The 17732-nt window shown below is 40.2% G+C and overlaps 1 protein-coding gene across 36 annotated transcripts in view; it reads left to right on the top strand.

Moving 5' to 3' along the window:
* The window catches only part of DTNA (dystrobrevin alpha), a 395521-nt gene that overhangs the window by 363015 nt on the left and 14774 nt on the right, over positions 1-17732 (top strand). For 20 of the 36 annotated variants that reach the window (XM_067015469.1, XM_067015461.1, XM_067015464.1 and 17 more), the window contains 4 exons: positions 465-578; positions 7022-7118; positions 8940-8960; positions 17006-17165. In XM_067015469.1, the coding sequence (XP_066871570.1) occupies positions 465-578; positions 7022-7118; positions 8940-8960; positions 17006-17165 (392 nt within the window). Of the gene's footprint in view, positions 1-464; positions 579-7021; positions 7119-8939; positions 10128-17005; positions 17166-17732 lie in introns of those variants that run through there. The other 16 variants (XM_067015503.1, XM_067015479.1, XM_067015489.1 and 13 more) reach the window with 2 other exon arrangements.

Raw genomic sequence — 17732 nt, 5'->3', positions numbered from 1 at the left:
GTCTCTGGCCAATCATCTTGCTTGTGCCCATATTTGGTCTGACTCAGGATCCTTCCTGGTGGCGCGCACATCTCTCTGCCAAGATGGATTCCAGCACGAAGGATTCTGGGAGGTTGGTCGTCTCCTCCCTGTCTTGGCCCCTCCCAAATTCTCCTGGTTACTTTTTGGTGGCAGCACCATGTTCCTTATCGGAACCTCCTGTTGTGAGACAACTCAGGCAAGCAGTTATCAGTTATCATCGTACCTGGCCAAGGCGGGAGGTTTCGGTCAATGGTTCCCTAACCCAGGTAGGTACAGCCAACACCTCGTAAACACAGTCTGTTAATGAGGGTTGGTTCTGCTCCAACACATAGGATGACCCCTTCTTTCTTTGATCTGGTGGCCCTGATCTACTCAGATGTTAGATCCTGGACATCCTGGAAGTTAACTGACCTGGGTTTTTTACCTTCCTCCTCTCTCCCAAGAGAAATCTTACAGGAGATCCAGAGGCTGCGGCTAGAGCATGAACAAGCTTCTCAGCCCACTCCAGAGAAGGCGCAGCAAAACCCCACTCTGCTGGCAGAGCTCCGCCTCCTCAGGTAAGAAAAGGAGCCCAAGGCGTCTCAGGAAATACAGGTGTCTGAGATCATCAATAAAGTCTAACAGTGTCCACCAACAAATGGTCCTCAGCCACCATAGCTGCTAACCTCTGTTTGCTTTTTTTTTTAATAGCACACATCTAATTGCTGGAATTTGGAGGTTTGGGAAAGGGGCTGTTTATTTTATTTATTTATTTCTTTGACACAGACAAAAGGAAACAGTGTTCTTTAGATCCGAAACAAAATGTTTCGCTGGGAAACAGAATTTTTTATAGTGCACTCTTTTTTTAATTAAAGTGTAGTTGATGTACAATATTATATAAGTTACAGGTATACAACATAGTGATGCCCAATTTTTAAAAGTTATACCTCATTTATAGTTTTTATAAAATATTGGCTATATTCTGTGTTGTACACTATATCCTTATAGCTTATTTTATACATAATAGTTTGTACCTGTTAATGTCCTACCCCTATGTTGCGACTCCCCCGTTCCCTTTCCCCATTGGTAACTACTTGTTTGGTCTCTGTATCTGTCTTACTGGAAAAAATTTGAACTCAACTCTTCTTAGTTATTTGCACTATCAACAATAGGTTTATGATAAAAGTGATCAACAAAACAAACATGTAAACAACTAAAGAATCATCACAGTTTTTTAAATTTAAAAATTTACCTGTGACCCATAAATTATCTCTAACTCTTGGTCCCTAATAGTTTTGCATACAAATTTTCATACCTTCTTGTTCTACAAATGAATTTAAAGGCCCGGTGTTACCTAGTCTGTCATCATGAAATATTTGAGTTGGGAAGGGCCTAAGAAGGTCATTTGGTTCAAGCCCTGAATTTCACGGCACTTCTCAGGGTCAGACCGGTAGAGTAGTAGGACGTGGATGAGGACTGTGACCACGTCCAAAAGGAGAGTCACACCACGGGCTCCAATCAGACTTAACCGCCATACCTTGAATATGGCACTTACCCAAACCTGTCTGTGTCATAAACAACACAAACATAAACTCAAAGACATTCCCTCATGAAAATGTCATACGGATATTTCACAAGGCACTTGTAGTTAGCAAGTATAACATTCTTTCCATCTTTCAGTTTGGATGCCAAGTATATTTCAGGTAAATCTAATTCTGAGGCATAATTTTTATAATAAGTACAGATGCCTCTTCTCAGAAACTCTTGTCAGAGCTAGAGTGCCACTTACTTCCTCCATACAAATTAAGCAGATTCTGTATGGCTATATTTGGATTTTACCAAGTCCCTATTGATTATAGTCATGCATGTTTCTGGGGATTCCACTCTAACCCTGCTCTTTGGCCACATTAACATCTGAGCACTCAGCACATCTGGCCGGGGGCAGGCCCTGCCTCTCAGCTGGGATCCAGTCTCCCCAGGTTTGTACACCTGGCTAGAGGGGCAAACCCACCAAAGGCCTGAGTTATGGAAAGGAGACCTATAGAACTTGCAGCTTGTGGAGGCTGCTTGATGTGAAGAGATCACATCATACTTTGGAAGAACAAAATAATTTAATGGAAGAAACAGAAATTCTTCCTTTTCAACGTATGGGATTTCTGGTCCTACTTTCACAGAGAAGTATTAGAAATTCTTGCACATTCTACTACCATCACCCAGAAGGGATGAACATGAAAAGAAAGAAAAAGTGATGTTTTACATCCTCCTCCTCAAAGGCATATGAAAGTAAAATCACTGCTTGAAAGCATCTTTTGCCAAATAGGATCATGTAGGCCCTCCAGACTCACAAGTTAAGAAAGTTAAGTCTAGTGTACACAGAAATATAACTGAATAAACCAACTTAGAAATAGAATAGTCATTCATCTACACCTCAGGGCACCCTGTCTCTGCCTGGAATGTTCTTTATACCTCTTCACTGGCCGTCCCATTCTCTAGTGGAAGGGTGATGACTAGGAATTTACATAAGTATTTTCACTGGTTCCCCCCAGTTAGCATTTGCTTTCCAAAGCATTTGGTTCCGTTAGGATGATACCATGTGGGAAGGCATCTTTATGTGCCTGGTTCACTGATGATGACTTTTCCAACTGATATTTCTTCCCTCCTTGATGTTGCTATCTTGGAACAGACCAATAATTCTAACCATCCTCTGGCCCTGACTCGTGGGCATTCCCATGACCCCAGCCTAGCTCAAAGCTACACTAAGTAGTCTGGCTTTGTGGGGAACTTCTAGACTTTCAGCCCTCACTGTCAGCTGGTGGCCCACACATAAGGCTTGAGGCTTGAGACACCTAAATCCTAGCTGATTCACCTGCCTGCCTCCATATTCTCCACATTTCTTCTGCCTGGAAGAAGAAGTACCCTCCCTTGAAGTATATTTCTTTAGATGCTTATGAACCATTTATACTGTGCTAAGCACTTTAACAATTTGGGATTTCAAAGATACCCTGACATCCCAGGTTAAGAAAACCTGCTCTGGGTTTTTTATCTTTTAGTCATTTCAGACTTTCAAAGAGTTCCAAAACAATGACCTCTTGCCAATTACTTTGTCCTTGAGTTCCCATCGAGGGGTGACCATGTGAAGCCACCAAAGGAACTCCTTATTGTAGCTTTGACAGAGGTCTTCTCCACCTGTTACATCCTTTCTGGGCCTCTTATTGAGAAGCCAACAGGAGAAATTTCTTTAGTAGGGGAATGGGGACAGCAAGATCAGAGCTTTGCTTTTCATGAACACATAGTTTATTTTTATCTTAAGGGCACCACGACCTTTCTAAATGATCATATTTTCCTTTTTACTTTAGCCACAAGAAAGTGGAAAGCCAGGTTTGCAACCCAGATCTGGCAACTGAATAGGATTATAGGATAGGCATTTCTGTGTGCTAATCTGACACTTACTATGCACTAAGCTCTACATACACTGTTCCATACAGTAGCTTTAAAAAAATCCTGGGAGCTGGACATTACTATTATAGTCTTTTTATAGATAAAGAAACTGAGATTCACAGAAGTTAAATAACTTGCCCAAGATCCTGCACAATGAGCATCACAGGTATATTCCATCTCTTTTCCTTGGGTCTTAATTATCTCCTGCCTGTACTGTTATAATAAACACTTTCCTGATTCCCAGGCTCTGGTCCATCTACACTGCTATCAGATTTATCATCCTCCATTTTATTGTTCATTTAGTTCATTCATCTTGAGGATATTGCTATCAATCCTACAACAGGAAGCCATTAGAGGATGAGTTACGTATCAAGTTAACACAGTGGATTAGATTGTCAAGTCAGAGTCACATGATCTTACCCTAGTATTGAGCTTTACTCATAATTTCAAGAATACAGGCAGTCCAGAGGCACAGATGAAGCAGAGAAAGGGCTGGAACATTCCATGTGGTTCCCCAGGTCTTTCCTTCCCGTATTGGATGGAGTATCTGAGGGAAATTTTGCAAGGTGATCTAGTGAGTCTTCCCACTGCAGAACCATTAAAAGACAGCTAACGAACTGTGTTTGCAAAGACAATACCATGTTCTATAATGAAGAAAACATTAATGAAAACTGAAGAAGCAACTTGACACTACAAATCTTAAGAAAAACAAGTATAAATTTTCATATCTATCCCTTGCCTAAAAAGTAAGCATCATATTATACACATGGCATTCTTTTCAAAGTATATGAAATTATTCTTCGAGAAAACTTATTAATATAAAGAGACTTTTTTTTGTTTTACCAATTAAAAATGGAATCATAATCTCTGATGCAAGTCTGTGGTTTCCAGACTTGAATTTCATTAGACCAGCTTAATTTTTTTTATTATTTTGGGGAAACAACATAAAGTTGAGTACTTTTTGTTTTACCATATAATGACATTTTTAAACTACCATCATCTGTTATTGCAAGTTTCATGAATGACAGTATATTTTTCAACTTTTTATTTTGAAAAAAATTTTAAACCTACAGAAGTGTTGTAAGAATATCACAATGAATTTCCTTCTACGCTTCACCTAGAGATTGCAAACATTTTGCCACACCCTTCTGCATCTCCCTATGTATGTTTATATATGTAAATTACATATGCATTTTTGGTGAGCCATTTGAGAGTAAATTGCAGACATTATAACACTTTACCCCTAAATACTTATGTATATATTTTCTAAGGAAAAAGAAGACATCTTCTTGTATAACCATGGTATCATCATCAAATTCAGGAAAGTTAATATTGTTATTTATTATTATCTAATATACAGTTCATATTAAAATGTTGCCTATTGTCCCAACACTGTCCTAAAGAAAGTAGGTTTTAACACACACACAAAGTTAGAAATAATCCGACAGAATAACAGAATAAAAGGCATTCGTTCAGACATGAATATTTTTTTTTATTTATTTATTTTTATTTATTTATTTATTTTGGCGGTAAGCGGGCCTCTCACTGTTGTGGCCTCTCCCATTGCGGAGCACAAGCTCCGGACGCGCAGGCTCTGTGGCCATGGCTCACGGGCCCAGCCACTGCGCGGCATGTGGGATCTTCCCGGACCAGGGCACGAACCCATGTCCCCTGCATCGGCAGGCGGATTCTCAACCACTGCGCCAGCAGGGAAGCCCTGACATGAATATTTTTAGCTCTATGAAAATAAAATCACTACTTAGTCCTTGTTTTCTCATTTTTCCTTGGAACAGCGGAGGCTACACCACAGATGTGTTACCCACATTTGGTAACCACTGGTATAAACACTTATAGAGAAGACATTATTAAATGAATGTTTTTTTAAAAATTTAATTCAATCAAATGCATGAAAGAGTAAATGTCATGTTTTGAAAGAGTACTACTGTGAGATAAATGTACAAGTAAGGTTTTTTTCAATGCTGGTTAATTATAGATTACTATAAGCTAACTTTTTCTGATAGTTTTTGGATGCTTCTCTTAATATTTCTTACCTATAATATTAGAAGTTTGCTTCAACCTTCTTCTCAAAGTGCTCTTATGATCAAAAGGCCAAAATTTATAGAACAGTACCTGGAAGAGAACTGGAAATAAATCAGAAACTTCTGCCAAGCCCTTCTGAGGAGGTAGTTGGAACGTCACGTGCAGACAAGGTCAAAGAAAAAACAGCTAATGGGTTTGTCATTAATGAATATTTTCGAATTGGGCAAGACTTTCAAAATTAGAACACTACAGACCAGGAAGACCAAAGACTAAAATAAGATAAAATTAAAGTCTATAAAATTATGATGTTCCTTGTCCTTGGGATTCAGAAAAGAGGCAATTGTAAAGAAAATCAAAGGAAGGATTGCTCTGGAATAAGCTTTAAACAGCAATAAAAGCCAAAAATATAAATATTTTCAAAAAGAGTGATGTGTTTATAAGTTTTAAATTCATAATTCATTATAGAGAAGGCCTATATGAAAGCAAATTAAAAATGTCTCCTTTATATCCATAACCTGTCCTCTCACAAAATATCTTTTAATTGGATGAGTCATGGACCTAACTCAGTGTGACATTTTTATATTGTCAGTTTTTCATTTCAGAGTCCCTGCTATAGCTCCACTTAATATTGTGTCTGTGCCATTGAGATTAGGCATACTTATTCATACATTAACACATACGTGGTTAAAGCATCCACACACTTTTTAAAATATAATTTCTAATATTTCAAAATCAGAAGCCTTTGGGGCAAGGAAAAAATGTATAGATTACTTTTTCACTAATGGTCATGAAATAATAGATTTGAAATAGATTTGGAAAATATACTTATACTTCAGAAATGTGAAACATTAATATTTGTGTCCTTCATTGTTTTCATTCTTGCTGACAGCTGATAGAAGTCCTGCAAAACAAACCAAAATTAAGTAAACACAAACCTTGTAGATTGTTAGAACAATTGTATAGGAACTCCTTTTTTTCTGACCTCACTCTATGCAGCCAAACCCAAGCCAGAAGATTTATATCGACTATAAAAACTATACCACGAATATTTCTCCTCTGAAAGGCACCACACTGCATACTAAGAATTGAAGAGATGAAAAATGTACTTTTCTAAATCTGATTTCCAGATACTAAGGTAATCAGTGTTTTCTGTTAGATTTACAAAAGGATCCTTGGGTTCGGAGGATCTGAGGGATTGGCCTTTTTCAGTGACAATTTGGTTTTTCTTTATTGTCTCAAGGGGACCCAATGGCACAGCACAGGGCCCATGACATAATGACCATTCAGAAAACATTTCATTAAATAGTTAATTCAGGGTAGATAGGGGTGAGTATCCAATAAGAATTTAATTTTGTTTTAGTATGACTTTTAACAAATAAACATATACCCAAGCTATAATTGTTCATTCATTTGACATTTCCCTGCCTGGCAACCTATGTCAAAGACCCAGAGATGCCCTTTTTCTAGTGGTCCACAAGACTGGCAAATGTGATTAGCTCAGTGAATTGAATGCTGTTTCTGATGACAACTGCTTCTTTCTCAGACAGCGCAAGGATGAGCTGGAACAGAGAATGTCTGCTCTCCAGGAGAGCCGGAGAGAGCTAATGGTCCAGTTAGAAGGTCTTATGAAGCTACTAAAGGTAAGATGTTTCAAATAAATGTTTCCTAGACATACGACTATGGCATTTGTAAAAAAAAATTTTAATTAAAAAAATAAAAGAAATTTGCACATAATGTGCAATGGTTTTTTCAATTACTATATGTGAGTTCCTCCAAAATGTGGTTTCAAACTCAGTTTTAGTATCTTTTCTTAGGCACATCAAATGATAGCAGTCAATTATAGGGCACATTCTTATCCATTTCCTGGAACCAGACTACTGAGGACCTTCATGGCACAACTTATTTCCAGGTGGCACATTTACAGTTCCTTTTGTCCTTGGAAGTAATAAAACTGGATTTATTTAGACATATTTTACATTTCATAGCCTTCAGAAATTCTGACTAAGCTGAACAGAAGCTAATATCTAATTCAGAAAATGAAGATACAGCCATTAAATAATTTTGGTGATTATAGTTTTATTAAGAGGAGTAACTTTGTTAATTTCAGTAAATGTTGTCAAATCTGCGTGGCTTTAGCAGCAAGTCACATAACTTCTCTGGGTTTCAAATGCAAATTGTAAATGGGAATATCTCCTTAACTTTTCTGCAGGTAGAGCATTTAATAAGATGATCTATAGAAGTCCTCTGCAGAGTGTTATAATAATAATTCTCATTGGGAAGTGGCATTCTTTCTTTCATAAATCTTATTCCCTTCTTCAGTATGCACTAAATTGCATTTCAACCCGAAAGTAGACTAATTATGGCCTCATGTCCGTGATTGCCCCAGCAGAGGTTTCTGTGCACTGTTGTCATCCTGCCTGATGTAAATAAGCATGAACCAGTATGGACTGGAACTGTGACATGCCAAAGGGAGGAACTAAAACTTCTGATAAAAGGACATAGGCAAAGTCTCTGGGACAACTCACTTGTGAGGCAAGATGTCCTGCCTTTCAGTCCCTGGATCTCCCACATCCCTGACACCCCATCGTTTATTGTTTCTGTATTGTTTCCTTTCTTTCTTTCTTTCTTTCTTTCTTTCCCTTCCTTTCCTTCCCTTTCCTTTTCTTACTTTTCTTTCTCTCTCCCTTCCTTCCTTCCTTTCTTTATTTTTTATTAAAAAAAATTAAATAGTTAACAAATATTTGTTGGAACCTACTGTGTCCCAGGCACTGATGTAAGTGTAACACTTTTTTCTTTTGTTTTTTTTATCCTTTTATATTACTTAGTCGACTTTTCCTTCCATCAGTGTCACGAATGCTTTATCTTTATTAAACAAAATTTACTTTTCATTGTATTAGACATATAAAGTGCAGAATTCAGTTTTCGTTGTACTATCTATGTTAAGACAGGACTAGGTAATTAATAACCTCTTGCTGTTTCTGCCCTATTATCCCATTTGATTATCTAGAAAAGCTCTTTCTGGTTTTTGTCTTTCCAAATCTACCAAATGAAGTGGGCCCATCCCATCTTTCCCTTCACTGAATGACAGGAAACTGAAAACAGCCCCCTGGTTCTACTTCTATAGCTTCTGTCACTGTAGCAATGGGATAGGAGTCTATTTACCACCAGCTATCTTGGCATCAACGTAGCCTAATTAAGCATAGTCTATGGTATCAGGATGTACCAATAGCAGGATAGAGAGAGAAATCATGTTGAAGGATGGTTGGATGCATGGAGGAAAGAGATGGGTCTGCAGTCTCAAATACCTAAATAGACTTGGAACTAAAGTCACCAGGAGAAGAGGCTTGACCTGCCATCAAAGCCACATTGAGATTTCCCCCACCTTCATTCCTTCACACTGTGTACCTGCTCTTATTGGAACCCTGGGTAATCTAACTATTATTGATTCAATCTTTCTGTAGGAAGAAGAATTGAAGCAGGGAGTAAGTTATGTCCCCTACTGCAGGTCTTAACTAACAGTGGAGGGGCCTGCCGTCCTGCCGTTTTTCTCATTGCTTTCGCCTCTAATGTATGTTCATGCTTCAGTTTGGAAAGAGAAAAAAAAATTATACTAATTTGCTTCCTTTTCAATGTAGTGCTTGATTGGAGACATATAAAATTTAGCATTTTTTATAACTATTACTACCATCAACATCAAAAGAAGAGCTATTATGTCCTTTAGAACAGGGAACACGCTTTAATTTGTTGGAAACTTTTTAGATCTCCAGGGGTCTAAGTTTCAAACCAGTCTCATGCTCTTCTGGGTTGTTGATCAGACCCTTCTCTTCATAGAAAGACACTCACCACAATCACTAACATTACACTAGGTAGAATCCACAGCACTCAGAAGCTAACCTCAACATCCTCTCATGCTGTGAATATTCAGTTCAGTTTCCATTTTACTGAAAAGATGTGGAACTTCTTTTTGTAAAAGCCAGCCAATTACATCTCCTTTCACTGCTTTCACGTTTAAGCCCCGCTCCCCACTGCTCACCATTAAGTGCTCAGTCTAATAAGAGAAAGACTGTTCTCCGTAACTGTTCACTTCCCAAACCAGAATCCCTACCATTGGTTGACAGTCATCTCCAAAGAATAGGTAACTTTCAGCTTTTCTCGTACCACCAAGCACCTCTCTGCTGTGGGAGTTCACAAGGTGTTACATACATCTTCCCTGGAAATAGGAGCCTTGTGACTCTCTAACTGTAGCCTGAACTGAAGCCCCCTGTCTGGCCATGTAGCCAGATGCAGAAGCCAGCTGAGGGAGCAGCGTACTCAAAATACAATAATAATAAAACAAAAGCAAAATAAAAGCAGCTTTCATTTCAAGTGCATGTACCAAGCTGTGTATAACAATATATCCCACTTACTGGTCTTAGATCAAAAAGTTTTTGTTATTTCCATGGATCCATTAGAACCACAGCCTATCTGATTTCAACGTACCTTTTCATTCTTCTGTATTCTCTTTCCTATTAATCACTGTGCGTGTTTGTGTATAACAAAAAATGTTTGCAAAATGCTGGACACATTTTTACCCTTCATTCCCAAGGTCTGTAAAAAAGGAAAGTGTAAAACAAATCTGTAATGTCAGACAATAAAGACAATGTATTACATTATTTGTATTTTGTGAAAAAAATTACTTCACTAAACTGAAGTCAAATTTTAATGAGAGACAGTCCCCCTGGGTAAAAGACACACATTTGCTGCCTGTATTTTTGCCCATAAATGCATACATGGGGTATTGCTGTTGTACGTACAACACACTTAGATCATGGTAAAGAAAAATGCCATCTCACGGTGCTTCTCTGCAAACAGCCTCTTTTCTTTCCTGTCTCTTACTCCGTGTGTGCATAGAAAAAGGAAATAAGGCTCACATATAACCTCCCTTCTCCTAGTGGAGAGAGTAGGCAACCATCCTGCAGCCAGTCAACCCTGCTTTAGCCATTTCCCTCGGGGACCCTCTCTCTACCATTTCCAAGGCAGCACATTCTTGAAAGGCTCAGTGGACCAGGAAGTTCATAAACAGATGAATGCATAGAGCCAAACCATGGCAGCGCCCATAAGAGCATTACTGCCTTCTTTCCCTCCAGCTCCTCCCCACTGGGCCCTCAACAGCTGCGGCATCTTTGAAAGTCAGCCAGCAGTGGGTACCGCTGCCTAGGTACTTAAGGACCATTATTGGCAACACCCAGATGTCAGCAATGCATTGTCTGGGTGAAGAGAGAGTTTGCGGGCCTTACTCATTTCTTTGCTTACATAGTCAAGCCTCTTTTCAAAAAGGACCCAAGGCAGCTTACAACTAGAGACATAAACAGAGACTTCATAAAATGGAAATAGAAAAATCGAAAACTAAAGAAGATGCAAATATGCTAATCATAAGGGACAAGGGTGTCACTCTGAGCTTTCTAGCGGTGAGGCCAAAAAAAGGAAAACATAATTGGTGGTTTTATCAGAACAGAAATGCCAGTTCTCAAGGGACCAAAATTTCTGTTGGCATAAAATATAAAAGGAAGTTTTCACTCAGAGCTTTATAGAAGGAGTAGTGAATAATAAAACAGACACACGCAGTAGATTTCGTGTGGCTGATTCTTATAATGACCTTCAGTGAAAATTAAAGACAGAACCATCCAAATTTATAGACTTCTTATGGTATAACATAATCTAAGGAGAGAATTTAGAAGTTTTAGTCTGGCATCTGCTTCAAAATTTTGTTTTTATTTATGAGCCTTTCCCCTTTGGCGACATTCTCTTTGTAAAATCAGATTTAAGACACCACACACAACAAATTGTGCTTGATTTAATAACCTCTACTTGCTTTATCATAAGTCTGTGTGGTTCAATGTATTTTATTATACTGGTATATATAGTTCCTACTTATGCTGTTTCTTGTTAGAGGTAATGCATGAATTTATGCCCCTTGAGGAGAGAACATGAATTTTTTTAAATGGTGCCTGTAATATAATATGATGATTATGGTATCATAAGCAATAAATTTTTTTTACAAACTTGAATCAAAATTATCCTACCCTCTTTCTTCTTTGTGTATTTGTAAGATTTATTGAAGGAACCATAAAAAGAACACTCATAAAAAGTTTAATAACAAAGGCGGCTGGGATATAATAACAGTGACAGCATGTTCCAGAGTTTCTGGTATCCTTCCAGTGCCAAATACTATGACCTGGTCTAAAACCAAGTATCCGTTCTGACTTTGAGTTCAGAAAGTAGGGTCTCAATAATAATTTTCTAAGAAACATTACTGGAGCTAGACCTGAGTTATGGTGGTCCCAGCTCCTCACTTACAACTATAAGATCTTGAATAAGTCAATTAACTTCCTAGCAATTCATTTCAAACATACCGGTAATACATGGCTCACAAGGTTGTTGTATAGATTTTAAAAGATAACAAATGTGGAACCACTTTGTGAAATACTATATGCAAGTCAGATATAAGCATAAATGTATGTACATATGTATACATATACACAGGAGAATGTATAAACTCTTCTAATTTGACCCACATCTTACACGCATGCACACATACACACATTTACTCTCTTCTCTTCCTTACATTAACTTGTTAGTTAATTGTCTCAATCAAGGGAAGAAAGTCACACGTAATTTCAAATTCCATCTCCTGCTCCCATTCTCTTCTCTATTTACTACTGGATGGCCCAATTAACTCGGGAAATCATAGTCATTCAGGCTCCTACTTCTTCCAAATATATTATGGAACATGAACAGGCCAGAAATGACAGATTTTAACAGTTTAGGTTCCCCTTCCATTATTTCCCCTGCTCATCCTCTCTTATGGGTATTCTATGGAGTAGTGAAGCGATCAAAAGTGAGGGGAGGTGGGGATCATTCACATCATAAATAATCAACTGCAATATTAGGACTAACATCTGTGTTCAAAAACATACCTTCCCAGCCTCTCTCTCTCTTTCTCTTTCTCTCTCTCTCTCATACTTCTTTTAAATTAGGAGTTGTTTAATTAATACTAGAAAAGTAAAAGTTGCTTCTGTGCTTAAAAGCCTTAGATAACGATGCTTTAGTTCACGATAAAGACTAAGCCCCTTTTATGACACTGGAGACCCCCAAACCTGGCTCCACCCCTTCTCAGCCTCATCCCGCTCCACTCGCCACAGAGAACCTGCTGTATCAACCCCACTGGCCTTCCCAGCGTGTCTTCAGTACCCCTCACACCCTCCATGCCTTGCCCTTGATACTCCAAGCCCTGGAATGCTCTTCTCTCCGCCCCCCCCCCCCACAGTACTTGCTCTTTTCTGCCTGTAAATCTCTGCTATAAGACCCAAGGCAAATGTTGCCTCCTGTCTGACCAATCAGAATTAGTCACCTCATCTGTATCCCCACAAGAAGCCCTATGATGATAGTCAGTCAGCGTGTACTGGAAGAAAGGATGAAAAGAGGGTTGAATGTGTCTAAACAGGCTGCTACGTAAAACCAGGCCTGACTACACTGCATTCTCCCCCAAACCTGAGAGGCTCACTTTCGGGGAGCGGGGTATCTGGGTGGGGGAGGGTCCATAGTACCACCTCCTCCTGTCTCATGGTCATCTGCTCTGCCATTTCTCCAGACAGTGCTGGTTCCACAATTAGACATTTGGCACTTTCCTTGAAGTATCCCTCCTTTCTGGTGCTGAGTGGAAACCCAAATACTTCCTGGAAAAAAGTCAGAAAATTTATGGATCTTGTCAGACTTTTTAAAAATTGATACAACAGCAGGTTGAGTAGACTCAGAGAATGGAGGGTAGAAATGAATTTTTCATGTATTCTCTAGGAAGAGAACAATTTTAAATTTGCCAAGTATGATGTATGTTTTCCTTCTTCCATAAATCACCTCTCTTCTTGGGAATTTGAGATCTATATATTGATCTGCATGGACCATTGTCCCTTTAGTCTTTGCTCCATTAATCACCGGATAATTTCCAGGAAAGGATGTTCACAGAGGTTATTCATTCTAACTCTTCTAAAGTTGTTAGCCTACAACCATGCTTCATGACCAGACCATGGGCCACCATTCTATAGCGGCCACACCTGTGAAAATGAAACTCTGTGACATCTTCACTAATCTACCCCAAAGCCAAGAGGCAACTGCCGTCCCCTAGTGGTCCTGCAAGAACAGCAGAAAGGAAGAACAGAGATGGTATTCCCAGCAATAAGTCTACTATGCATCAAACTGGCCAGTGTCCTGACAAAGGGAGATGGGGCACTGATCACCCAGGGAGCCAGGGTTCTACCCCCAAGTCAGGGTAAAGACTAGTCATGACTGGGGAGTTACAAGTTGTAGGAAAGATGCAGTGAATCTTTCCTTCAGCACAGAATCTTCCACCTAAATTCTTCATATAATCAGACTGCTTGAAATTGCACCAGTTGGAGATTCATTTAGGAGATGGTGGCTATTAGCCATTCACACATTGGTGTAATTTAGACTCCATCAATTGTTTTTCCCTTAACATGTAACTGCAGTCCATTATTTTTCTCTTAACACAAGACCACTGATGGGAGTTTTGAAGACAGGAAACAGGAAGAAAGGAGTAGGAAAAGTTGCCTTTGGAGACAAGGTGTTAAGCAAGAAGAGGTGGGGCTGGTGCGGTACCCAAAGGGGAGGGGGGAACCCCACAAGCACCCTATGCTGCAGAGCCTGGTGGCACAGGTATGAGCAGGGCTGGCGTATACTACAGCCCCAGCACAGCCATCAGATATTGAAAAGCAGGCCCACAGCCCCATATCTGAAATCACTGGGTCCAGAGATGCTCCAGAACTCAGAATCTTTGAGGTTTTAGAAATGCAGTACAGTGCAGACACCACATAAGTAGCCTCACATTAATTATGAAACAACGTGTGTTGCCCCTTGGGTTTCACATTGCAGATAAGAGACTGTGGACCTGTATTTCTGTACTGGCTGATAACCAGCCTGAAGGCTCTCCACCCTGGGCACTCATGCTGCTCTCCATAACCCAGTAACTAGAAGGTACTGCCTGGCCCAGCAGAAAGCCCTAGGCCACTGCTCTGTCACCACTCCCTAGTGAGTCTGTGTCCTACGCCTTCTGAGCCTTCAGGTTGTTAGTGAAAGTATGTTATGAAGCATAGATGGAAATATGTGATCCTTGGTCACAGTACACACAATTCTGAGGAACAGCTGTGGTGCCCTGGGAAAGCCCTGGCCTTGTAGCCTGAAGTCTGGGGATCCATTTTATCTCTGTCCTTCACTAGCTCAGAGACCTTGGGTAATTATCACCTCTGATCCTAGCTTGCTAACCTGAAAAATGAGAGTAATAATACCTCGTATGGTTGTTGACAGGATTAAGTGAAGTAGATGGGATTAAAATGCTTTCTAGACTGCCAATTGCTATTCAGATATAAGCTACTCTCATTCCTAGCACTGATTAGTGGGAGAATAAAACAACACTAGGTATGTAAATGTGCCTCAGAGACTGTAAATTACATACAAAAATGGAGTTTTATCATTATTGTGAATCTCCTATCGCAGAAGATGATCTGGCTTCCAGGGTTGAGAAGGTAAGCCACCCTGTGTAGCCAAGAGGAGCCTTCCTCCTTCAACCCCTCTGTCCAACTTCTCATCATCACCAGTCCCTCCTCCCAGCTGCACCTGGTTCCTTGGTAAAAAGATGAGAAAGGGCAAGGAGCTCTGCTGAGGACCCTGTCTTGAAAAGGATGTGCAGGACGGGTTGCCAGGGAGAGGTACTTGATCTCATCGTACCTAACCAACACCTGTCTCCTTTGAAGGATCCACCACCAGCCATAGCGTATCTAGGTCCCCCCACCCCAGGGCAGGCAGACCACCTGGGCTCAGGCCCCAGATCGGACACTCTAGCTCCATCTCCTGGGCAATTCTTTTCACCTCTCTGAGCACTGTGGTCCATAACCGCACATGACCTACTTCAATGGGTCATGGAGAGAAACCCATGAGGATGTACATGAGAACCTTGTGTACGTGGCAAAGCACGACTCAAACATGAAGTCACTTATTGGTGTGGGAAGCAAGGAAATGCCCAGGTACCTCAGAAGCAGAGCTTTCGTGGTAATGACATTGAGCTGCCCAAGTTTGCTGGGGGAAACCAGACCCATCCTGGAGCAGGCTGGGGCAAGGGGCTGCAAAGCATCACAAGCAGGCAAACTTCTCCTCCTTGGGCCCGACAGGCCACTCCAAGGTACTGTTGCAAGTGAGAGTGGAATCCTCAGCGCCTCGAGCATCACATGAGTTATCTTCTGTTTTGCTTCATTTTTAATTCGGGATTTTTCTCAATTTTATAGATTTGACTTTTTTGTGTGATGTTGAGCCCTGGAAAGCTAACAGCATGGCATTTTACGGGATTGATGTTGTGTGTTTTAACTGCAAGCAGCTGAACCCACAGCAAAGACCTAAATCGAATATTCCAGAGCACGGCTCTGGTGGTGCATGTCTGGGGTTTGAATGGGGTGATGATGAATCTCTGGGCCTTGCTGTGGAAGTGTCCTCACTCTCCCTGGCCAGACCCAGTGGACTGGAGTGGAATTTATGTGAATACCTAATTTGTTGTATATGCACTTCTTACATTTTCTTATTCGTGCTGACTTTACTTCCTTTGTAAACTAATTATTAAAACAGAAAATGTTTCCAAGAGACCTCATTGTAGAACCAAGACTGTGAAATTCAAGGTTTGACAGCCTCAGAATGATTTCATGCCAAGGGCTGGAATGAGGAGATAAATGGCTTTGAAGTTGTTTTCTCCTTTTTTCTTTACTCATTTTAAAATCCCACTGTTCTTGCTGCTAGAATACTGCTTCTTCATAGGTGAAGAGGACAATTCCTACAGGAAACATTACCCCAAAATTAGAAACCAGGATTTCTTTTTTCTCTTCCCCATTTGAATCCCTGAATCACAGAGCAATTCAACAAAGACAACTTTTACTGTAAAACAGGGATTAAACACTTTACACTTCATTTGATTCTTTATTTGAGACTTAACATACGCAATATGTCATGACATGATTGGAACTATAAATTATCCTCCACAGATGATGCCAGGACAAGACGGGTTGAAAATTTGGGAAGAATGTAAATCACGTCCATCCCAAACAGTCTCCGAGTTTATATTTAAAACTTTCTCCTAATGTCTTTTTATTCTATGTAGAGCTTCCTTCAAGGAGAACATAAACACACCTTGTAATTATCACTGCTTAACAGTAGCTTCATTACATGGGCAAACATCTCCTATATTACAGAACAATGAATGCAGTACTAATAGTCTTAGCTTTCGGTTTGTAACCAAAACTTCAGATCATGTACGGTAAGCTCCTAAATTATCTGCACCTGCAACTCAGGTTGAGAATTACCATCTTAATTACTTAGGATTTCCACCTACTTTGGAATTTCATTGTCACTGTCTTTAACATTTGACTGAGGCACTGGGAAGGGCATTTTGGCATCTTCTTGCGAAAACAATTAATGACTTGCATTGTCTCTCCAGACCCAGGGGGCAGGCTCTCCCCGCTCCTCCCCCAGCCACACCATCAGCAGGCCCATCCCCATGCCTGTCCGGTCAGCTTCCACCTGCTCCACCCCGTCCCACATGCCTCAGGACTCTCTCACAGGGGTAGGGGGAGACGTACAGGAGGCGTTTGCACAAAGTAAGTGGCTTTATTTGTGTGTGTGTGTGTGTTCTGCTTTTCTGTTGCAAATAAGTTGCCAAAGATTGCATGATCTAGAGTTATCAGAGCCTCACCGTGGATGTTCTAGGGTATTCCACGGTTAGTGTCAGAGCCGGGCCTGCAAGACATTTTAGAAACTCCCTACACTAATCTGTTCTTCCCTTCACCATCTTATCTTCTTTTGGCTTCTCTTGCCCTGCCCTGTTTTTTTTTTTTTTATGAGCCTTTGCTCCTTAAGGGAAGGGAAATCCTTTCAGCAATATTCCAGGAAATTTTATAAATGTAATCCATTTTAAAATTCCGAAAGATATTTTCGCCTCTTTACATTAAAGCAAACTCAAGATTGAGAGTAAACAATCCCAGCTCTTTAGCCCTGAGGCGATCAAGAAGGATGCTTAGTCATTTTCCAGATGCCTTAAAGAGTTGAATCATTGCCTCTGTGTTATGGGGCTGCAAGGCTAGCCCTCCATTGTCAATAGAAGAGGGCAAAGAGGGATGTCAGATGACAAACAACAACAAACAGCATTCTCCCACCGCTGCCTCTTC

Source organism: Kogia breviceps, chromosome 15, assembly GCF_026419965.1.
Source record: "Kogia breviceps isolate mKogBre1 chromosome 15, mKogBre1 haplotype 1, whole genome shotgun sequence".
NCBI classification, from domain to species: Eukaryota; Metazoa; Chordata; class Mammalia; order Artiodactyla; family Physeteridae; genus Kogia; species Kogia breviceps.
The sequence above is the reverse complement of the archived record's forward strand: the minus strand, read 5'-3'. Positions and strand labels throughout refer to the sequence as shown.